This window comes from Erinaceus europaeus, chromosome 8 (assembly GCF_950295315.1).
Source record: "Erinaceus europaeus chromosome 8, mEriEur2.1, whole genome shotgun sequence".
Taxonomy (NCBI): Eukaryota; Metazoa; Chordata; class Mammalia; order Eulipotyphla; family Erinaceidae; genus Erinaceus; species Erinaceus europaeus.
Genome location: NC_080169.1, coordinates 92,343,611 through 92,368,510, shown reverse-complemented (window position 1 = coordinate 92,368,510; position 24,900 = coordinate 92,343,611). Strand labels below are relative to the sequence as shown.

The 24,900-nt window shown below is 38.3% G+C and overlaps 1 protein-coding gene across 9 annotated transcripts in view; it reads left to right on the top strand.

The window, feature by feature from the left end:
- CADPS2 (calcium dependent secretion activator 2) overlaps positions 1-24,900 on the top strand; it is a 614,124-nt gene that overhangs the window by 547,243 nt on the left and 41,981 nt on the right. For all 9 annotated transcript variants that reach the window (XM_060196497.1, XM_060196496.1, XM_060196500.1 and 6 more), the window contains 3 exons: positions 7,744-7,818; positions 21,046-21,129; positions 21,239-21,271. In XM_060196497.1, the coding sequence (XP_060052480.1) occupies positions 7,744-7,818; positions 21,046-21,129; positions 21,239-21,271 (192 nt within the window). The remainder of the gene's footprint in view (positions 1-7,743; positions 7,819-21,045; positions 21,130-21,238; positions 21,272-24,900) is intronic.

Genomic DNA, 24,900 nt, shown 5'->3' with positions numbered 1-24,900 from the left:
ATAGTATCAAGGGTGTGGGGTGAACAGAAACATATATAACCAAAACCAGCATGTTGCCAAGGGAAGGCCTGAGGGGGCCATATCTGAAAAAAAAAACATTTCTTGCCTCTGGGGGGCTACTTGCCTCGACGGGCATTTGCATGGGGGCGGGGAACGGCCTAGGGTCCCAAAGGCAGCTGGCTGCAACTTACTTACTATGAAACAAAACTTGTTATTAGCATATCTACTGCACGATCTAACATTTCTAATAGAGAAGGAATTTGAGACTTTTACATATCAACAACGTCTTTTAACCTTTTGTTACACCCATTCAAGATGGAGACACACCCTAGGTGTGGGCTGGAGAGGAAACCTCAGGCATGAGAATAATTAGCATAGCCATTGTGCGATCTACCATTTCTAATAGAGAAGGTAGTGTTTTACATATCAACAAGTCTATTTAACCTTTTGTTTAGACCAACTTAGTTGAAATATATTGATTGTTAACTAATTTTTACCTCAGACTTTAAATGTAAGTTAATTTTTATCTTTATGAGAATTACGTTGAAAACCTTTTTCATTTATCTTTGACTAGTAAGAATTTAGCCTTAAAGCTATTGTTTACCAAACTTTAAACATACACATAAACATGGTCATTAATACACAAGGAGAGAAACCTTTGTTACGAAGACATGTCATTTTAAACACGAATTTAAATCTATATTGTCTTAGTTGTTGGGGGGGGGTTCACCATCCGGAGGTGGCTTCCCGCGCAGCTCTACTTCTAGGAATTGCAGGTTGCGATCTCTGCACAAATCTCTGCATACTCCAGCTTGTCTGTCTTCAGACCGGACCGGCGGCTGGAGATCTCGTGTGCCCAGTTTCGGCAGGGAGCCCGGGGGTCCGGGAGGCCCGGGATGGTTCCAGAATTCATAGAAAGAGGGCAGGCAGGCCATCTTTGTAGAAGGCGTGGGCCTAGGTGCCCAGGGGTGGCGGCCATGATAGGCCGCCGCGGCCCTGCCCCATGGCCCTGCCATGTCTGCTGCCCTGTTCGCAGTGGCCGAGCAGCGTGGAGGGATCAAGCGTCCAGTGCCCTGCACCACGCGGTGGAGAGCCGGCTCCTGTGGGCTGGCCTCAGGCTCCAGCATGTTGGCATCGGGCTCCAGCATGTTGGCCTCAGGCTCCAGCATGTTGGCATCGGGCTCCAGCATGTTGGCATCGGGCTCTAGCGTGCTGGCATCGGGCTCTTGCATGGTGGCGTAGGCCTCCTGCGGGCTGCGGGGCTGCGGGGTTGCTGGCGCGGTGCGCGGGGTTGTCTGGGCGCAGCCGGCTGGCTGGCTGTTTGACCAGGTGGAAACAGCAGCTCCGCGCCTTGCCTCCCGCCCGCTGGCTCTTCCCGCTGGCTGTTGTGAGTTCGCCAGAGCGAGTGGAAACCACAGAGTGGTCCAGAGATAAATGTTCCAGAAACAGCAAAACAGTCTCGTGAAGAAAGAGCAGAGGCCTTTGGAGATCTCTTCACAAGCAGAAGAGAAGGCCATAGTGCATAGGTAGCCAAATTGTCTTTACTTATCTGAGAGATGCGCAGGTCAGGTCCACGTGGGCGCCATTTGTTGTTAAAATTCTCTGAGGCTCTTGCCGGGCCGGCTTGGCTTGCTTCACGGTGGTGAACAGAGACGCGGAGACAACGGCTGGGCAGGGAAGCTGTATTTCTTTATTCAGGAGGAACTATTCATAAACTAAGACAAACTAATCACCAAACAGAACTCTGCTGTCTCTTTGCGGCGGCGCAAGCACTCTTTCTTTTACTCTGGAACTCAGGAACCCTCTCCCTTACTCTAGAACTCAGACACTCTCTAACTCAGAAACTCAAGAACTCTCGGACTCCGGAACCCTCTCCCAGGGTCCCTTGGGGCGGGGCCAAGCAGGCCCGCGAAATTAACAGGACTCATCCAATTCTCTTGGAGGGGGAGGGCTAGAACAAGCCAATGTAAAGCATACGACAGTTATTGACATTTTTAAGACACATATACCTGTAATATATATTTTTGCTATAAAAAGAACCTAGTGTTTGAGACTTTGGTGGCATATAGCATTTACTAGAGTAACTCTTGAATGCCATTCTCTATCCAGTTGTAAATTTCAGTGAAGAACATGCCCACCAGTGAAGTTTCTGTCCCTTAGTCCTAACTTGTGATATAATCATCAGGGAATGGGAAGAGGCAAAAAATCCTTACCCCACCCCCACACAAGTTTTTTTCCAGGTACCTCCCAGAACCTCAGAAGGATATGCTTTAAAATCTTTATGGATACAAAATTGACTAGCTCAGGTAGACAATAAATAGGTACATAAATACAGAAGATAGGTAGATGATAAATATTTCGTGTTTTGTGTGATAAATCTGAGACAAAATTACAGTTACTCTTAAAACTCTCATTCAGTCTGAAAGGAGAAGATAATTGTGAAAAAGAATAAAAATACTGTGAATTTCATACTTATTGAACCCAGATAAAGACACAAATTATTTGATAATTTATTTGAGCAATTGAGGGGGAGAGATGTAATTCTACTGCCATAGCAAATGATCTCACAGATATATTAAGCAATGATAAAATGTTCAGTAATTATCATTCTCTAATCACCTACAACATGATTTACTATCTCTAATTATCTAAATGAGGAGACAGCTGACTTGTGTATCAGTGGCTCATATATACCTCCTTGATTTTCAATACCCAGATACCTTTGGATTCATCTGCTTGGGAATAGTGTCTTGAAAAACCAACCCACTTATTTTTAGGGTTATAGAATTGTCTTGAATTTACCCACTTGTTATTTTAACATACACTGCAGTACCACACACATAATAAACACTTAGCAAATATTTGCAGAATGAAGAGCCTGATCTGTTGTCACTGCTTTAAAAAAATCTCCCTTGCAAGAAAGAACGCAGTGTTACTTAAAAAGAAAACAAGCACACTTACACACAAATGACAAAACATTGTTGCATTTTCAGATGATTCTTCACATAAATAGGTGGACGGCTTTGAAGAATAATCTGCTATTCTTCATTATGTCTGCACCTGTACCTTCTCACCAGAGACAATTAGTTCCCTACAACTTTCACACAATTAATATAGTTCAAAATGTTCAGGTGTAAAACCCATTAGCAACCCTGAAAACTGGTAAACAAGAATTTCAATCCAAGAAGATTTTATACTGTTTTTCATCTCTAGTAAATTACCCACATAATTGCACAGACTCTGCTTCTCCATGTGACATGAGTTAAGTTTTAAAATTATTGCAGATTTGTAAATATACTGACTCAGTGAACCCTATTTTATGGAAAACTACAAAGAAAACTGTTGAAAATGCTAGATTAGTTAAAACTGCATGAAAATTATATATATATATATATATATATATATATATATATATATATAAAATCAGAGCTGTTTTCCTTTTTGTCTGTTTTTTTCCCCAATTTAAAAAAAAAATTTTAATTGCCACCAGGGTTATTATCAGGGCTCAGTGCCTGCATAATGAATCCACAGCATCTGGTGGGTGCTTTTTCTCCTCCACCTCCTCCTTTTTCTCCTTTCTCCTTCTCTCCTTTACTCTTTTTTGGATAGAGACAGAAACTGAGGGGGAAGGGAGAGACAGACAGAGACACCTACACCACTGCTTTACAACTGGTAAAACTACCCCACCCCTCAAGTGGAGACCAGAGGCTTGAACCCAATTCCTTGTACAGGGTAATGTGTGCTCTCTATAGGGTGTGCAATTGCCTGGCCCCCAAAGCTGTTTATCTACACTGTAGCATTTCCAAATCTCCAGTAAACTGTTACACTGTCATTGCTAACATAAAATATTTCCAGTTCCTTATCCTTCATGTAACCTCTCTTGAATTATGATTGTTTTCTTACATAGCACATAGTAATGCAGACATGCTCTGCCACAGCCCAGAGCAATGTGTAATGGGGGGATTAATTAGTAAGTGAGCTGCTTGTGTGACAGTTGTGTGTAATGAATCAGCAATCTCAGGCCAGTCCCTAAGGGACAGATGTTGAGATCACAGAACCAACAGGGCTTGGAAATCCTTATCCATCGCTGCAGAATAGCAGATGACTTCACAGACCTAAGGTAGTCATCAGCCCTCAGAGCCACTGCATTCATGGCCCATCCATTGAGGATGAAAATAACTTAATGGAGCTGAGCTTGCACCCCTACCTGTGTGGAATTTGTTCTCAACCACAATAAAATGCTTTCATTCCAAGAACTATCCATCCAGTGATTAAACATTCATCCCAATAGAGAGATCTTGCAAGATCTTTTAGAAATGCCAGAATGAATTGTCATTTAATTAGATTTTACCTATTCTGTGTTTATATACCAGTAAAGATGAAATCATGCTATTTACCTGAATGCAGGGTGGGGGGGGGGAGCTCTCTCATCTAAGCCTGAACTCTAAATTTTCTGGGCTTCAGTAAGCAAGAATTCTTGAGTGGGTATCTCTTTTTAATTACTTTTATTAATTTTTCCATTGGTTTACAATATACATTTTTCAGGAGAAAAGAAATTTTAGTGCCATTTCACTACCCATTCCCCCAAAGAAACCTCCTGTTCCCACAGATTTTTTTTTTCTAATATAAGAACTACTTTGAGTTCTGTCAGCAGGTTTGCTTTAGTTATTTATACTTCACATGAATGAAACCATTCAATAAGTGTCTTTTACTTCCTTATTACTTCACCTCAAGCTCTATCCACTTTGCCCCAAAAGGCATGACTTCATTTTCTTAAACATCAAGGTAATATGTCATTAATTATATGTGCCACATTTTTTTTTTTTTTCTTACACCAGAGCACTGCTCAGCTCTTGTTTTTCATGGTGTGGGGGATTGAACCTGGGACTTGAGAGCCTCAGGCATGAGAGTTCTTTGCATAACCATTATACCATCTACCCCCCAATGTCACAGCTTCTTTGTCAGTTACCTGTAGCTGAACACTTAGATTAAATCCATGTTTTGGTCACTCTGAGTAGTACTTCTATTAACATTAATGTACACACAGGCTTTTGAATGTGTTTTCATATTCTTTGGATAAATACTTAGGAGTGTTGTTGCTTGATCATGCAGTGCTTCCATCTTTAGATCTTAAAAGGAATCTCCATACCATTTTTCACAGTAACTGTTGTAATTTACAGTCTTATTTAAAAATAGTTTTATTTGGGAAGGGGTAGATAGCATAATGGTTATGCAAAGAGACTCTCATACTTTGGGCTCTGAAGTCTCAGGTTCAATCCCCTGCCCCACCATAAACCAGAAGTTACTAGTGCTCTGATAAAAAAAAAAAAAAAAGTTTTATTCTAGCTGGGGTAGATAGCATAATGGTTATGCAAACAGATTCTTGTGCCTGAGGCTCCAAAGTCCCAGTTTCAATCCCCTGTATCACCATAAGCCAGAGTTGAGCAGTGCTCTGGTAAAAATAAAATAAAATAAGGAAAGCAAGTTTCACACTCTATGGAACATTTAGTCTAGTCTAGGGGGAAATAGTTTTATTTTGTTTTAATTAAAGGGAGAGAAAGAGAATATCTGATTAGATTAGATATTAAAGAAAACAGCAATCTAAAAATGTGTGTTTTGTGAAAGTTTGATAACTCCGGTGATTCATGATTTTTCCCTCTCTTCCTCTAGGAAAATGGGTAAATGACCAATATAGTGGTTCATCTCTTGAGTTAAACATTTGTCAGCATTGATTCAACCCAATATTCAACATAAGGGTGCTCTGCTTTTTTTTTTTTATTACTTTTAAGTTTAAAAAATGGAATTTATGTCTAGTAGAGATAAACATGGAAGCTAAGGCACATGTAAACAGACTGAAGATTCAGATTCTTCAATATGGTACCTCAATCCCTGTATGTCTAGTACATGTTTCATGTGAAAGAAGTGAGGACCTGGAAGCCATCTCTTGTATACATTTTTTTTTTAATTCTGCCAAAATGAAATTACCATTTCATCTTATTGCATTGACCCAGCTTTGGAGAAAAAAGGATATGAAAAAAAGAGTAGCAGAGCTAGCACTAGGGCCAAGTTCACTGCATAAATTCATTTACCCCCCACTCAGCTGCCACGCTTCAGGTGAATCTGGAAACTTTTGTGAATGTATGTGTGCGGTGGTCTTCCCTGCCCATTAGCCTAAGCCCTGGAATTACTCTAAGTAGACCCCAGAAAATACACTAAAGTGAGAACACACCTGGTTCAGAACCTTATAGATAATTTGGGTTGGAACAGAACCTCAACTACAAGACAGCTACTCAGCTTTTTAGGTTCTTTTTCTTCTGTCTTGTCTTCCTAATTTTTCTCCAGTTCTCTTTATCCTCAAAATGTTCTAAAAGCAAAAGTGTTAGCACTCATTAAATAGAAGTTTACCCTCTATGTTTCTATCCCATTTTTCCCCGAGGAGCACATGTTTGGAAGTCAGTAAGATTTTAAATGGAACAGGCAAATTTCCCTGGGTGAAAGATGGGCCTGGAAATCTCTGCTTGTCAACACATGCAAGAAAAAAAATAATAATTTGTATGCTCCAAAATTGTGCTACCTCTCTTTATTATTCATGCAAGTAGATGACCACTTGTGAGTATCAAAGCCTGTAGTGGGAGAGAATCATTCCAGTGTGTTTCCAAAGCAAACCTAAGTTGATGTTTTGTTGTGTGGAAACTTTGAGACATGTTTTCAGAAGAAAAAAAATAGCTTTCAAAACCTTGCATCTTAGAAAACCATTCAACCAGCAACTGTTAAGTTGGTCTAATGTTTATACTGACCTGAGCACTCTTACTCTATGCATTATGTTAGCTGTTCCAAGAAGCCTTGAACCATCAAGATAGGGTTAGTCTTTACAAGTCACATTTTCTGTGAAGTGGCTATTGGGGACAATCAGCTGTCAGACAAATGCTTCTAAAGGAAGAATTACTGTTTAAATGGATGTACCTTCACAAACTGTAGAAGCCAAAGCTCTTGCTAATTTAAGAATGGAACTCTCTAGCATTCTGTAAAGAAAATTAAAAAGTCTTACAGATTTATTTTAAATCCATCTTTTTGTATTTACTTAAAAGCATCTTTTTCATAAGGAAGCAGTAATAAAGCTATGGGGAGTGAGTGCTGTTTCATTATTCCTTTCATGGTCTATTAATTTGTTACCATCTATTCACTTTTGTTGATGAAATTTTAATTTTGCCCTTGCTTGAGCATATTGTAAGAATTGTATAAACTGCTGCTCCCTGTGCTCACAAAAAGGTTTTTTTTGACTGAACAATTGGGAGCTCATTTTATTTCCAGAGCACATTTAAAATAACTTATGAATGAGAGTTGTCAGACATGAAATGTTGTATTAATTAAATCTCTTTCCAGTCTTTTTGCTTCTCCAGCTAAACCAAGCCTTTAGAAAAATACATGGCCACCTTAATTATAGAGGAGAAGACAAAAAGTATCCTTCACATTCCTGTGCCTGAATAAGCATAAGAACTCAATTCATCTATATAATAACCCCATTAGCTGCTTAACTCAATGGTGCACATGGGAAAAATTTCAAACCACAATGCAAGAAGTGTTGATTGGGTAGATCACTTTCAAGGTTTTATTCTTCTGATATTCAAAATGATCATTTTTAGTGGCTCTGATATATCATAACTAGTAGCTTTAAAGTTCTATAATTTTCAACAAAATATTTTGTCAGTATCAACTAATGTATCTTTGTCTTTTAATGTCTAGCAACACTACCATTCAAAAATAGATGACTTGATTGACAACACAGTAAAAGAAATCATTTCACAGTTAGTTTCAAAGGTAATGTATTGCTTATTTATGTCTTTTAAATCAAATTAAATTTCCACTGGTGATTTTCAGAAAAATATTTGTCTTAAAGACCTCATTGAGAAATAATTTCAAAAGTAGATTCAAGAAAAATTCAAGTTTTAAGAAAAGTGGCTCACAATATATGAACACTATCAACAATTCTTGATTTTTGCTTGTAATTAATTTTGACTTTGATTGCAATTGTTTTTATTTTTGTTGTTGTTGTTGTTTAATTGCTCTCTCCTCCAGAAATATACCATTATGGTTGCATTAATCATGTTCACTTACTGTTTGTTTTACTTCAGGTTTGTATTAAGCAATCATCTGATCTTGAAGGTATTATCTTTATTGGGAAAAACCCATAAGGACACTTGAGAGGCAGAAAGAAAAAGCTAGCAAGGTGGTATCTAAGCTCCGTTCCCAGGAGTCTTCCACAGTTTCCTATGTGATGCTCCAGGCATCTTACACAAATGTTGTGGCCTTTAGTTATAAACCCAAAAATGTTGTGCTAATGAGTGCTCTATTGAATGATTAGACAATTTTAAATCCCAGTAGGGTGTGACAGACTGCCACTGAGTGACATTTGAGATCAGTGTCTGGTAGGAAAAGAGAACTTGAGAGCACCAGACACTGAAAGAGGATGAGGAAAGGACATATTCTGAGGGGGGGAAATTCAGATAGACAGATACATCCTTTATTCCTACAAGACTCAATGCTTTATAAGACAAGTAGAAAAATATGCTAATATGAAAGAATGCACTAATAGCAAAGGCTCCCTCATTTAAAAACCAAAGGACAAGCTGTGTGGAAAACAAAACAAAACAAAAACAGGGCTAAGGAGTGCCACATCCATTTGAGCACACGTGTTACAATGTGCAGGGGCCCCTGGTTCAAGTCCCTGGTCCCCATCTACAGGGGGGAACTTTCAGAAGCAGTGAAGCAGTGCTGTAGATGTCTTCCTTTCTCCTATTACTCTCCAGATATTTCTCTGTTTCTATCTAATAAATAAATAAATTATAAAAGAAGAAAAAACAAATGTATGAAAGAAGCATCAATTTCAGTAAGCATGAAGAAAACTGACTCATTAATCATTCGAGTAATACAAAAAAAAAAAAAAAAAAGCCCACAACACTATCTGTAGTTCTGAGTTAAAGCCCTGTTTTGGAAAAAGTGAGGTCAGATTCTAATATCTCCTTTAAGTGAAATTGTAGAGTAGTTCAATTTATGGCATTCTGAAAGAGAATGGGGAAGTAATGGGTTGTTTGAAAAGTCATGGAAAAAAAAAGATTGTTGTTTAGAGAAATATGCCATGACTTCTCTGACAAGTAAATATTTCAAGTATCTCTTTAGCTTTTTTTCTAATAATTCATTTTTTCTTAACAACTCAGAGAGTTACACAAATATATGCATCAATATTTCTCATATTTTTCTAATGTAAAACTAGGCTTTTTTAAAAAGCTTCTTAAAAATTTTATTGGAGAGGATTAATGGTTTACAGTAAACAGTAAATACAGGGGACCAAGTGGTGCTGCACCTGGTTAAGTGCTCACACTGCTGTGTGCAAGGACCAAGGTTCAAGCTCTTGGTCCCCACCTGTGGGGGGGGGGGCTTAAGTAGCGGTGAAGCAGGGCTGTAGGTGTCTCTCTGTCTCTTTTCCTCTCTGTTTCTCCCTACTGTCTCAATTTCTATCTCTATCCAATAATAAATAAATAAAATATTTCTTAAAACGGTAAGTACAGTTGTTGGTACATGTGTAAAATTTCTCAATTATCTGCAGAACACTCTGATCCCCCCACCTAGGTCCTCATCACCATGCAAAATGATCTGTAAGAATCCCACCCCCCCAGGCACCCCAGAGTCCTTCACTTTGGTGCAATACACCAAACCCAGTCCAAGTTCTGCTTAGTGTTCCCCTTCTATCCTTATTTCTCAACTTCTGTCCATGAGGGATGTCATCCCATATTCATTCTTCACTTTTTGATTTATCTCACTTAACATAATTCTTCCAAGCTCAATCCAGGATGCAGTGAAAAAGGTGAATTCATCATTTTTAATATTCCATTGTGCACATATACAACTTTTTCAGCCACTCATCTGTTGTTGAGCATATTGGGTTATTTCCAAGTTTTGGCTATTCCAGATTGTACTGCTATAAACATAGGTATACACACATCTTTTTGGATGGGTATGTTTGGTTCCTTAGGATCTATCCCCAGGAGAAGGATTGTTGGGTCACAGGGTAGATCCATTTTTACCCTTTTGAGCATTCTCTAGACTGCTTTCCACAAGGATTGGACCACAGCAGTATTCCCATCAGCAATCAGAGTTCTTTTTGGGTATTTTCTTCGTGTGTGTGTGTGTGTGTATTTTCCAAATTCCCTAGATCTTGAACTCAAAAACAACTGCAAAGAAAAATGACTATGTAACAGTACCATCTTACCAAATTGCTCTGTTTCCCATCTTCTGCCACCGCACTAAATACCTACCTCTACATATACAACAGATACTCAGCTACAAATGCAAAGTGGAAAGCTTAATAGAAAGCCATTTAACATGTGAAAGTAGAGATGAATCACTAGAGAAGAATCTCCTAGAAAAAGAACAGTCACAGCTTGGCCTTCTAAGGAGCCCAGCTCAATAACATATAGCACTAGACAGCCAATTAGATTGAAATAAAGTAAATATTGCATCTTCCTCCTCAGTAAACCAACCAGGGAGATTATTTGCAGGTGGAAGCTCCCTATGTTTGCAATTCTCCTGTGGAAATGATCTGCTGTGGGCAATATGTTGGCTTCTAGCTGAAAAAGAGTTAATTGGACAGTAAGGAATAAAGACTAACTAGCTTGGCAGTGAGTTTTACAAGGACTGAAGGAGGGTTGAAAAGGAAGTTGAAATGATAAGCATAGTCTCAGCATTTGTTTTCTGGCAAATTAGAAACTGATTTTTCCATATCAAATTCATCTAGTTAAATAATACATGTAAGTCAAGTAAGAAATTGGCATTCTAAGGATCAGCATTACCCAAGAGAACTGTCTGTGATGATAAAAATGTTTATCATGCCTCATCTAATAAAGTAACTACCAGAAACTCTGTACTATGGAGCACTTCAAATATAACTAAAGTAACTGAACAGCTAGAGTTTCATTTAATCTAAATAGCTTCATATTACTAGCTGTGTTTTGGAAGCCAGATCTAGTTTATGGGTCTTTACTTTTCTCTGTCATTCCTCCTGCAGTCAATAGTATTTCTTAGTAATTCTTAGTTACTTAAAAAGTGGCCTGGAAGGTGGCACAGTGAAGAAAGCATTGGATTCTAAATCACAAGGTCCTGAGTTTGCTACTTGACATTGCATGAAACAAGAGTAATAGTCTAGTTGTAATGTCTCTCTCTCTCTCTTTCTCTCTGCCTCTTTTCTTTCATTAATGAATAAATTTTAAGTGTAAAAAATTACTTGTGTAGTTTGAACTAAACCTCGTAGCATTCCAGAAAGCATGACAATAAACAGTGTCTCTTATTTCAATACAAAAAGATAGCAGTGATTCTACGGTGTGAGTGTGTCAAAATAATCTGAGGGCTTGTTAAAATGCAGTTGTTCATTCTTTATTGACAATAACTTACAATCAGAAGTTTGGAGAGAAAGGGAACAATTTGCATGTCAAGGAATCTATGGTGTGATTTGTTGTCAACACTCATTAGCAGACTTTAAGGAACACTGTTCTGATCTCTCTCCATTAGGGCTGTAATGTCAACTACCCTGAAGTTTCAATATACTTAGAAACAAGGGACATTTGTTTTCACCAGAGAATTTTTTTTTCTTTTGAGAGAGAGCATTTAGGAAGTTCTTATTGTAAAGAAGCTACTGTACATGTTATTAATCTAAACTATAGGGGGCCGGTTGATGGCGCATCTGGTTGAATGCACATGTTACAGTGCACAAAGACCTGGGTTCGATCTCCCAGCCCCCACCTGCAAGAGCTTTGTGAGTGGTGAAGCAGTGTTGCAAGTGTCTCTCTCCCTTTTTTATTTCTTTATTGAAGGATTAATGGTTTATAGTCAACAGTGAAATACAATAGTTTATACATGTATAATATTTCCACACAACAATACAATCCCTAGTAGATCCTCCTCTGCCATCATATTCCAGAACGTGAAACCTACCCCCACCCCCACCCCAGAGTTTTTACTTTGGTGCAGTACACCAACTTCAGTGCAATGCATTCCAAGTTCAGTTTAGTGTTTTCCCTTATGATCTTGTTTTTCAACTTCTGTCTATGAGTGAGATCATCCTATATTCATCCTTTTGCTTCTGACTTATCTCGCTTAACATGATTTCTTCAAGCTCCATCCAAGATGGAGTAAAGAAGCTGAATTCACCATTTTAAATAGCTGAGCACTATTCCATTTTTTATATAGAACACAACTTACTCAGCCACTCATCTGTTGTTTGACACTTGGATTGCTTCCAGGTTTTGGCTATTACAAACTGTGCTATGAACATAAGTATACACAAATCCCTTTTGCATGGGTTGGTTTGGTTCCTTGGGATGTATCCCCAGGAGGAGACTCTCTCTCTTTTTGTCACCACCTTCACTCTTGAATTCTAGCTGTCTCTATCCAATAAATAAATAAATATATATATATATATATATATATATTTCTTTATTGGGGAATTAATGCTTTACATTCAACAGTAAATACAATAGTTTGTACATACATAACATTTCCCAGTTTTCCATATAACAATACAACTCCCACTAGGTCCTCTGTCATCCTTCTTGGACCTGTATTCTCCCTCCCACACCCACCTCAGAGTCTTTTACTAGATATGCCAATTTCAGTTCAGGTTCTACTTGTGTTTTTTCTTCTGATCTTGTTTTTCAACTTCTGCCTGAGAGTGAGATCATCCTATATTCATCCTTCTATTTCTGACTTACTTCACTTAACATGATTTCTTCAAGCTTGATCCAAGATGGGCTGAAAACATTGAAGTCACCGTTTATAATAGCTGAGTAATATTCCATTGTGTATATCTACCACAACTTGCTTGTGTATATATACCACAACAACTCATCTGTTGTTGGACACCTGATTTGCTTCCAGGTTTGGGCTATTACAAATTGTGCTGCTAGAACATAGGTATACACAAATCTTTTTGGATGGTTCTGTTTGGGTTCCTTAGGATATATCCCCTGGAGAGGAATTGCAAGATCATCAGGTAGGTCTATTTCTAGCCTTCTGAGAGTTTTCCAGACTGCTCTCCACAGGGGTTGGACCAATTGACATTCCCACAACCTCTCCAGCATTTGCTGCTATTATATTTTCTGATATATGACATTATCTCAGAAGTGAAGTGGCATCTCATTGTTGTCTTTATTTGCATTTCTCTGACAATCAAAGACGTGGAACATTTTTTCATGTGTTTCTCAGGCTTTTGGATCTCTTCTGTGGTGAATATTCAGTCCATGTCCTCTCCCCTTGGGTGCAATACACCACCTCCAGTTCAGATTCTACTTGTTTTCTCTTTTGATCTTGTTTTCCAACTTCTGCCTGAGAGTGAGATCATCCCATATTCATCTTTCTGTTTCTGACTTATTTCACTTAACATGAATTTTTCAAGCTCCATCCAAGATCAGCTGAAAACGGTGAAGTCGCCATTCTTTATAGTTGAGTAGTATTCCACTGTGTATATATACCACAACTTGCTCAGCCATTCATCTGTTGTTGGACACCTGGGTTGCTTCCAGGTTTTGGCTATTTATTACAAATTGTGCTGCTAAGAACATATGTGTACACAGATCTTTTTGGATGGGTATGTTGGTTTCCTTAGGATATATCCCCAGGAGAGGAATTACAGGATATAGGGTAGGTCCTGTTAATATATTGCTGTAACTCTTTCATTAGATGTTTGATGTATTTAGATGGCTTCTCATTGGGTGCATAGATGTTAATAATTGTTAAGTCCTCTTGATTGACTGATCCTCTGAGCATCCCTATCTTTTTAAATTTTATTGATTTTAAAGTCTATCATGTCAGATATGAGAATAGTTGTTCCTGCCCTTTTTGTGTGGGCCATTGGCGTGTATGATCGTTTTCCATCCTTTCACTTTGAGTCAGTATTTGTCTTGTTGAGTTAGGTGGGTTTCCTTTAGACAGCATATTGTTGGGTTGTGTTTTCTGATACATCTTCCTACTCTGTGCCTTTTAATAGGTGAATTTAGGCCATTGACATTTATTGATATCAAAGATTGAAGATATTTTAATGCCATTCTTGTAGCGTTTGAGTGTTCTGATATAGGGCATATTTGTGGTAGTCTGACTGTTTATAGGAGACCTTTCAGAACTTCTTTCAGATCAGGCTTGGTGATTGTTGATTCATTTAACTGTTGCTTGTCTGAGAAGGTTTTTCTGCCTTCATCTAGTCTTAATGATAGTCTAGCAGGATACAATAGTCTTGGTTGAAAGTCTTCTTCATTGAGCACTCGATAGATATCTTGCCATTCTCTTCTGGCCTGTACTGTTTGTGTGGAGAAGTCTGCTGATAATCTTATGGGTTTTCCTCTGTAGGTGACTCTTTGTTTTTTCTCTTGAAGCCTTCAGGATTCTTTCTTTATCCTTATTCCTTTCCATTCTAAATATGATGTGTCTTGAAGTCTGGGTTTCTGCTTGGGACCCTCTGGGCTTTTTGATCCTTTATGTCTTTTATGTTAAGACTAAAAATTTTAATATGAAAGTTTTATGTTGATTATTATTACCCTGTCAAATGCCAAATGTCATGTCCCCATTATTATACAAGCATATTAACTCAGCTTAAAGCAAAAGACTAGAATAGTAAACTCCTTTACAATATGCCAAATGTTTCTATATTTTAATTTTTCTGGGCAGAATGATAAATATATTTACTGCTGTTGAATAAACAAGAAGGAGTGCCTTCTTTTTAGATACAGACAATGAGACAGAGAAAGAGAGAAAATGAAGCCACAACACCAAACCTTCCTTCAAAGCAGTGGGGACCAAGTAGAAACCTGGGTTGTGGACATGGCAGAGTGAGCCACGTGAACTACTTTGCTGTTCACAATCCATTTTGCCTCTTCATATCACCTTCACATTCTTTTCTTATCCCACATTCTTCACAGATAATTTGAGAATCAGCCAGGACTCTGAATTGCAGGCATGTGCTATAGAATACTGCACACCCTTAAATCATCATAACCTGAAACATCTTATTTTTAATTTATTTTTTCCTTTATTGGAGGATTAATGTTTTACAGCCGACAGTAAATTCAGTAGTTTGTACATGCATAACATTTCTGTTTTCCACAAAACAATACAACCCCCCACTAGGTTCTCTGTCATCCTTTTCTAAGACCTATCCTCTCCTCCCCAACCATCCCAGAGTCTTACTTTGGTGCAATACACCAACTCCAGTCCAGGTTCTGTGTAATGTTTTTACTCCTGATCTTGTTTTTCAACTTCTGCCTGTGAATGAGATCATCCCATATTCATCCTTCTGTTTCTGATTTATTTCATTTAACATGTTTTCTTCAAGCTCTGTCCAATATGGGCTGAAAACAGTGAAATCACCATTTTTAATAGCTGAGTAGTATTCTTCTGTGTATATGTATATCATAGCTTACTTAGCCACTCATCTACTGTTGGACACTTGGGTTGCTTCAGGTTTTTGGCTATTACAAATTGTGCTGCTATGAACATGGGTATACACAAATCTTTTTGGATGGGTATGGTATGTGTTTAGGAATTAATTGAAACAAAAGTTCCAAACAGATTTTTAGTTGAAGAAAGGAAAATTACATTACAACATTATATTGTCATTGTAATGCACAGCCAAGACAGTGATAACAGTTGATAGTGTATTGTACTTGCAAGCATGAGGTCCTAAATTTAATCCCTGGCATTGCATACATCAGAATGACAGTTTAGTTCTATCTCCCATTCATTAATAAATAAGATAATTATTTATTTATTTTTATTTAAGAAAGGATTAATTAACAAAACCATAGGGTAGGAGGGGTACAACTCCACACAATTCCCACCGCCCAATCTCCATATCCCACCCCCTCCCCCGATAGCTTTCCCATTCTCTATCCCTCTGGGAGCATGGACCCAGGGTCACTGAGGGTTGCAGAAGGTAGAAGGTCTGGCTTCTGTAATTGCTTCCTCGCTGAACATGGGCGTTGACTGGTCGGTCCATACTCCCAGTCTGTCTCTCTCTTTCCCTAGTAGGATGGGTCTCTGGGGAAGCTGAGCTCCAGGACACATTGGGGGTGTCTTCTATCCAGGGAAGTCTGGCCGGCATCCTGATGACACCTGGAACCTGGTGACTGAAAAGAGAGTTAACATACAAAGCCAAACAAATTGTTGAGCAATCATGGATCCAAAGCTTGGAAAAGTGGAGAGGAAGTATTAGGGAGGTACTCACTGCAAACTCTAGTATACTTCTGCTTTCTTACTTTGGTGCCATACTCCAAACTCAGTCAATTTCTGCTTTGCGTTTCTACTTCTTTTTTTTTTTTTACATGCATAACATTCCCCAGATTCCCAAATAAATAAGATAATTTTGTTGCCATCAGGATTATTATTGGGATTTGGTCCCTGTATAATGAATCTATAGCTACTGGCAGCCATTTCTACCTTCTTCCCTTCCTGCCTTTCTCTCTTTGTATATTTGATAGGATAGAGAGGAATTGAGAGGGAGGAAGACAACTGTCATTCTGCTTTACTGCTTGTGAAGTGTCCCCCTCTACAGGTGGGGGCTGGGGGCTTAAGCCTAGATCCTTGTGCATGGGAAAGTGTGAACTTAAGATAGTTGTGCCACAGCCCAGCGCCTAAGTAAATCTTAAAAATTTTTTTTTAAAAATTGAGTCAAGCAAGGAGGTAGTTTGATCTACAATCTATGATACTTGGTCCTATGTAGATTTTGGCGATACTATTAAGCCCTGATACTAACAAACAAAGAATAAAATATCTGCTAATGTATATCTCTAATCCTCCTCCTTTTTGTTCCCCAATCCAAAAATATTAAGTTTTACATCATCAGTTTTACTTATGATTGGTCATCTTTTCTGTGAGAAATTCTACAACTTGCAGTGATACAAATACCTCTTGTTTATGAATTATCACAACTGAAGTAGTTGTGTTTTGAATCTAGGAAGTCACAGCTGGAACCACCACCCCCTTTCACTGTTTAGAATTTGTGGCTCTACCTTCCATACGTGTAAGAGAACAAATCTTATATCCTGTTAAAAAAAAAAAGTGTATATGGAAATTTAAACCAACATGCCTTGTGGCATATTTCATGGTTCAATACCAATCATTTCAAAGAACTTTCATTTTTAATTTCCTTGAGAATAATATACATCTGAGGCAAAAAATGATAATTACCCAGACAGGCTTTAAGTGTTAAATATTATTCAAACAAACCCCAGTAAATGGCATTTACAATAAAGAGCAGGGAAACAAAGAGCGATTACAGTATTTGATTCCAACCCTCAGGAGAAGAGAGAGCACAAGGCAAACCCATAAGTGTTTATATACTCCCTGAGCTCTACAGAGAAAGTTCACAGGAAACAGTGAAAGACACAGCAACTAAACCCAGCATTTAACTAAATTTGCTTGGAATCTTGCTGTTTTGTGCAATTAAAAGCCAGAAGGAAATGTATCATTGTTAGTCAATTTTGGTGCTAATAGAATTTGGTTCTTTAGGTATCTCTTCTAGTACATATGCCTCGAGAAAAACCTTACAAAGAGCCTTCCTGTAGGAACTATGGCTCAGCTGGTTGATCCCAGTGGGGCATTTGCTATTCACTGCCATGTAAGCACTTAGAGTCCTTGTTGTACTGTGCCTCCCCAGGGACCAAACTAGGTAGGGAGGAACCAAAGAAAAGGCCATCCACTATTTCTTAAAATGAAGATAAGAATGTCATAACCTGGATATAGTAGGCCACAGAGCCATACATAGGACTTCTCAGATATAACCCAATGCTGCTTCTTACTTTAAAGACAAGAACCAAATGAGATACTAGTTGTCACAGTGGGGACACTTCTATCCTAAATTCATTTGCTGATAAGATTCTCCAAGAAAAAAAAAAAAAAGATTCTCCAAGAGTCCTTTTACCCATCCTACATCTGCTATCCTATGCTTCAACTTCTGTGCCACCCCTTAAATGAAGCTTTCCCAACATCCTCCAAACAATGTCATACTTACCCTCCTGTAGTATCAGCTACAGTAGTTACCCATTGGTACTTTTCATCTTGTGCAATACTTATTTGTGTATATTTCTGACTTTTCCATTTGTTTAAATGTTCCTGGAGGGGAAAAATCCCCAACTCCTATTTTTGTATTTCCCATATTAGATCATTTTAACAACAACAACAACAACAACAACAAAAAAAGCATTCACTGAGTACTTCTTATATGCTGGGCATATTACATATATTATATCATCTAATACTTATAGTTCTGTTGTGTGATGGTAAAGTACATGGCCTTATAATATATTACATATATTATATCATCTAATACTTATAGTTCTGTTGTGTGATGGTAAAGTACATGATCTTAGAATATATTACATATATTATATCATCTAATACTTATAGTTATGTTGTGTGATGGTAAAGTACATGGCCTTAGTAGATGGTACAGTACATGAACTAGAGAAGCAAAACTGGCTCAGCAGGTACCTCATAGAGAGTGACAGAGTGGGAGGGGGTCGGGGGAGGCAGGAGGTGGTGCACCCAGTTAAGTGCACATAGTAGTAGGTGCAAGGACATGCACAAGGATCTGGGTTCAAGACCCTAACTTCCCACTTGCAGGGGGGAATGCTTCACAAGCTGCGAAGCAGGTCTCCAGGTGTCTATCTCTCTCCCTTTCTATCTTCTTTTCCCTCTCAATTCCTCTCTTATCCAATAAAATAGGAAAAAAAAAAAAAAAAGGTCACCAGGAGCAGTGGATTCGTAGTGCTGGCATGGAGTCCCAGTGATAACTCTGGAGGCAAAAAGGAAAAAAAAAAAAAAAAAGAATGGCAGAGGTATAACTCAAACTCAAACTCAGATTTAAATTCATTCATAAGGTTCTTACCTTTGTTTCATCTTATGCCTCAGCACTGCTCACTTGGGTAGACATAAAGTCACTAGAAGGCACCAAGAACTAGATACTGTGCTAGAGTCTTTAGTAGTTCAGGTTGTCTGGTAACCGTACCAGCTGTTGCTCTCCTTGTGATAAATGAGATCACCTGGCACACACTCACAAGATTTGAGTTACAAGAGACGAAGCATTTTCCACATAGGGCCATTAAGTTTGGATTTCCCTTCCCTTCATCTGACATAGCCCAGGAGTATTCGTCCTCTGGGTCTTTGCAAACCACATCAAGTTGAGTTAGTCTGCTATGATTGGTAAGAAATCCTAATGGGCAGGAAGAAAGTGCTAAATTGGCTTTAAGTTGTGAGCAATTTGTAATTTTGTGTTTTTTGCTGTTTGTATCCCTTAGGATAACGAACTAGCCATACATAATTCTCACTTCTCAAAAATAAAATTTTAGTCAGCAGTTTTTGCGTGGCTTTGTTTCTGCATTCTTACATCATGTCGTAAATGATGTGATGGAGAAACCTATAGGGAAGTTTTTGTTTCTTTTGCATAAACTATTTTGCAGTAATTGACCAACCATAGAGAAAAGATTATCTCCTGTACACTCTCAGTGAGTTCTCTATTCACCAGAGACCAATAAGCTGTGTCCCTAGAACTATTATCACTTTGTTGAAGAAGCTGCTATGTGAACAAAAACCAGCCTTCGTTAATTTCCCTTTTCGTATTTAAAAAACCTTGTCAGTATTTCCCCTTTGGGAGTGTATAATTTGCCAATAGTGCATATTATTTTAGTTCTAAAGAGAAAAGATGCAGGGTGATGTATTCTTCATAGCAGCTTTTACTTATTTTCCTCCTTGCCAGGTCTTAAATTCTACTCAATAAAACAAAATTCCCCTCATTTTTAATTGCACTATGGAGTACATCTTAATTTTATTTCATAAAAATGTAAAATTTTGAAAACATAGAATCCTTTTGAAACAAATTTTAATTGCATGTCTCCCCTTAATATTGCTCTTTTCCACTACCACCACCACTGCCACCAAGAACACACTGTTTACCTTTGAAAAAAAACAAAAACCTGTGAGGGTACAGCTTTGTCCTGAGCCCACAGAGTAGCCAATGACAGAATGAGGGTATATCCTCCATCTAGTTGTTCTTCCCATTGTGCCCCACAGTTGTTCTACTGTTTTAGTTCCCCAGTTACTTTGTAAGCTCCTAAAAGCAGGAATTATAATACTTGTCTCCTTAGTAAATGCTTCTTAACTAATGTTGAACTTCACTTCAGTGTTACATAACAAACAAACCAAAACAGGGCTCTACCTCCTCTTCATTTCCTATCTGTTTTTAGTGAATCTCTTTTACACATGGACAAAAAGTGTTAGTGGGGAGGATGATCCAATGATATGTGATAGTGAGGAGTTTGGATGAACTTAACCAACAGGCTTTTGAACATCTGTCTTTATTGAGCTAAAAAAAAGCTTTAGTGAGTAGTCTCAGGGACATAAAATGATTTACTAATGCATAAAGTATCTTACATGTACAGTGATCAAATTCCTATTGCATATTTTAAGTCTTAATATATATTGGGGGTCAAGCGATAGCACAGCAAGTTAAGTGCCCATGGCGCGAAGCGCAAGGACTGGCTTAAGGATCCCAGTTTGAGCCCCCAGCTCTATACCTGTAGGGGGGGCTCACTTCATAAGTGGTGAAGCAGGTCTGCAGGCGGCTGTCTTTCTCTCCCCCTCGTTGTCTTCCCCTCCTCTCTCGATTTCTCTCTGTCCTATGCAACAATAGCAATAACTACAACAACAGTAAACAACAAGGGCAACAAAAGGGGAAAAATAGCCTCCAGGAGCAGTGGATTCATAGTGCAGACACCTATCCCCAGAAATAACCCTGAAGGTAATAATAATAAGAACTTTCAACAAGAAAGCATCTTAAAGTCTGTTTACACAGTGAAAAGAGTAGACATTACAAGTTGCTCCTTCTTTATTAACAGTTTACACATTGTAGAATTTTGTGCTAGGAGAGAAGTTGCTCCAGGAACTGTTTGCAGTGTTATTCATTTATATGCACCGTAATGTTCTGTATATTCACTATAAAATGTATTATAGTTTGTTTCAGTGTTGGAAGGGGTATTGTCAAAGCTGTCAAGATATGATGAAGGCACTTTCTTTTCATCCATTTTGTCATTCACTGTGAGTATTTGAATGAGTTCTATTCCACTGCCTTTTAACTATTGCCATAATACTTATCTAACAGTTAAGACAATAATTCTCATAATTATCTCTTTCTTTTTCACATAAGGTGAAAGCAGCTGCAAAATATGTTGATGTTCCAGTAAGTATTTTTAACTTGCTTTTTTAAAAAAAATGTATTTTTTTTTTTTTAGTAATTATGGTTCACCACAGATTTATTTCAAATCTTTAAACTAGTGCCATTCCCTCAGGGAGTAGTTTATTTTCCTCAAACAAAGATGAACCCTCCTAACAAGGCTTGGCAAGGTTATTTCAGTGTACTTTTTTGTGTAACTTGGGAACACTTCTGGAGGTCAGTTCATCATGAGAACATGTCACCTCAGTTGCAGAGGGTAGTTATAGCACACCAGGATGGGTAGCAAATACCTCACACTATTTATAGAAAAATGTTCTCTCCCTTCCTTTTATATCAAAGCTGTAACAGGTTTCTTACAGGAGTTAAAGTAACAATAATGATGAACCAGTTAAGTCAGAGAACTAGTTTTCTAAATACAAAAGTGTTATAGATCAATATTCACCTATTTCAACATTTGTTTTCACACACATCTTGGAAAATAACTTCTAACCTGTAAATTTGTTGAAAGATTAGGATAGCATGAGGAGAAACAAAATTTTCTTAGCTATAATAAAACAAAATCACAAAACTGTAATCAACAACTTAGTGCAGCATTTTAAGCTGATTACCACACAGATTTGCCTTCACCTATCAAAGCCTGAATGTTTGTTTAATTATACCTATAATTTCATATTTATGTCAGTTTTATAAGAAGCAAAGTACAATTAAAAAATACTGAATACTAGAAGTAAGGAGTATTTATCATCTTTGATTAAGACTGAGGAGTATCTGTGGTTATCATTAAGTTGATAGTTTGCACTCTGGTGAGTTTTGTATACCAGTTATAAGTGACTCTTTTATAATGTGAAACAACCTTTCAGACTGTGCAATAGATAATTCCTACATTTCTTGTCATTATATAATTACTGGAAAATGAACATTTAAATGAAAAAAAAAATCATTGAATTTCCTGTCTTTAATGGGATTTCTTTCAACAGGCTTTTTACTTTGTAAATGACCACCCTGTCCCATCCCCGCCCCAAGGAAGTCTTACCAACCTCCTTGCCTTTTCTCTGTTATCAGAAAATCAGCACTAACAATAAGCTAAAAATCAGCACATGTGAAGGGTACTGCAAAGAAACTGCACAAGAAAAAGAAAGGGAGAACTATGAGGGAGAATTATACTTATTATTGTGAGAAATAAGGTATAAATAGTGGGAACATACAGATTTCATAGCATGTTATAAAACCTGGGTTTTTATTTTGAGCTACAAATAGAGTGGTATACCATAAGTGTCCTTGGGGTTGGGGAGGTTATTAATTTGGTAGTGGGCTGCTCTGAAAGATGAAGAAAGCGATTCATTCACTCTCAATGCAAAAGCTCCCGTTCCTCTACTATTCCTCATAAGATTTGTTCAGGTTCTTTAGACTTTTTTTTTTTAATGGTTTTTTTTTTTTTTTTTTTTTTTGCCTCCAGGGTTATTGCTGTGGCTCAGTGCCTGCACTATGAACCCACTGCTCCTGGAGGCCATTTCCATTTTTTCCCCTTTGTTGCCCTTGTTGTTGTAGCATTGTTGTGGTTTTTATTGTTGTTGTTGATGTCGTTTGTTGCTGGATAGGACAGAGAAAAATGGGATTCTTACACTGGTCCTTGCGCTTTGCACCACGAGCTCTTAACCCAATGTGCTACCTCCCGACCCCCTCTTTAGACTTTTTTTCAGTGACTGCCATCTCACTATAAGGCAGCTGGCTATTACAAATGAGTTGAGATTCTGTACCTCTGAATTCTTTCCTAACTCTGATCTTGTTTCTTTCTTTTAAAAAAATTGTGTATTGGATAGAGAAATCAAGAGGGAAGTGGTAGTTAGAGAGGGAGGGAGACAGAAAGACACCTGCAGTACTGCTTCACCACTCGCAAAGCTTTCCCCCTGCAGGTGGGGACAAGAGGCTCGAACCTGGATCCTTGCACATTGTAAAATGTGTGCTCAACCAGGTGTGCCACCACTTGACCTCTCTAATGTCATTTCTACATGATAGCTATTAAAATATTATATTATATTATATTTGATTATATTTGATTATAATGATCATGTCTACTTTCAAGCGAATCTATATTATGAATAATTTTTATCTTCTTTTTTTAAAAAATTAAAAAAATTTTTTTTTTATTTAAGAAAGGATTAATTAACAAAACCATAGGGTAGGAGGGGTACAACTCCGCACAATTCCCACCACCCAATCTCCATATACCACCCCCTCCCCTGATAGCTTTCCCATTCTCTGTCCCTCTGGGAGCATGGACCCAGGGTCATTGTGAGTTGCAGAAGGTGGAAGGTCTGGCTTCTGTAATTGCCTCCCCGCTGAACATGGACATTGAATGGTCGGTCCATACTCCCAGTCTGCCTCTCTCTTTCCCTAGTAGAGTGGGTCTCTGGGGAAGCTGAGCTCCAGGACACATTGGTGGGGTCTTCAGTCCAGGGAAGCCTGGCCGGCATTCTGATGACATCTGGAACCTGGTGACTGAAAAGAGAGTTGACATACAAAGCCAAACAAATTGTTGAGCAATCATGGACCCAAAGCTTGGAATAGTGGAGAGGAAGTGTTAGGGGGGTACTCACTGCAAACTCTAGTGTACTTCTGCTTTGAGGTATATATTTTGCAGTAGTTTATGGATACGTGTGAACATATGCTCTCTCTCACAGAAACTGGTGTATATCTAGGTTTTGGGACTTTGTTAGAAAGGGAACCAGAGACCCACCCTACTAGGGAAAGATAGAGGCAGACTGGTAGTATGGACCGACCAGTCAACGCCCATGTTCAGCGGGGAAGCAATTACAGAAGCCAGACCTTCTACCTTCTGCAACCCACAATGACCCTGGGTCCATGCTCCCAGAGGGATAGAGAATGGGAAAGCTATCGGGGGAGGGGTGGTATATGGAGATTGGGCGGTGGGAATTGTGTGGAGTTGTACCCCTCCTACCCTATGGTTTTGTTAATTAATCCTTTCTTAAATAAAAAAAAAAAATTAAATAAAAAAAAAAAAAGAAAGGGAACCACCTGAGATGAAATTAGAGTATACTATGAAAGGAAAGGTCTCACCCGAGTAACGAAGCTGAAGGGTTGTCATTCCACACGTGAAGTCTCTGGACACAGTCTGAAGTGAAGCATGTTGAGGTGGCAATCGTTGTGTTGGCTAGGTTGTGATCGGCAGATGCAATAGTATTTGATATGGATTGGGAGAGGCATACGGGAAAGTGGGCCCTATCCAAGGGTTCCAGGACTGGGGGAAGTAGAGGCTTTATAGTGGAGATGTGAGTTTTCTGCTGTCTTAGGGTTCAAAAAGACAATCGATAGTTAATGTTATCATCATATTATTTGGTAATTGGATTAACTTTGAAAAGTCCTTTTGTTATGGTTGGCTGTACAGTACCCAGTATCTTGTATATAGCTGTGCTATTGGTTGCTTCTGATCTACTTGGTCTAGGCTTTTGAGAGAGTCTGCATATCAATTGCACAGCCTATATATTGAAAAGATTGTTTGTGTTTTGAAAAACTTCGAGACATACAATTAATTTTCCCCCTCTCGTATTAATTAACTAGTGATTTATATGACTACATTTTACTAGGAGTGTACATAAACACCATTCCCACCACCA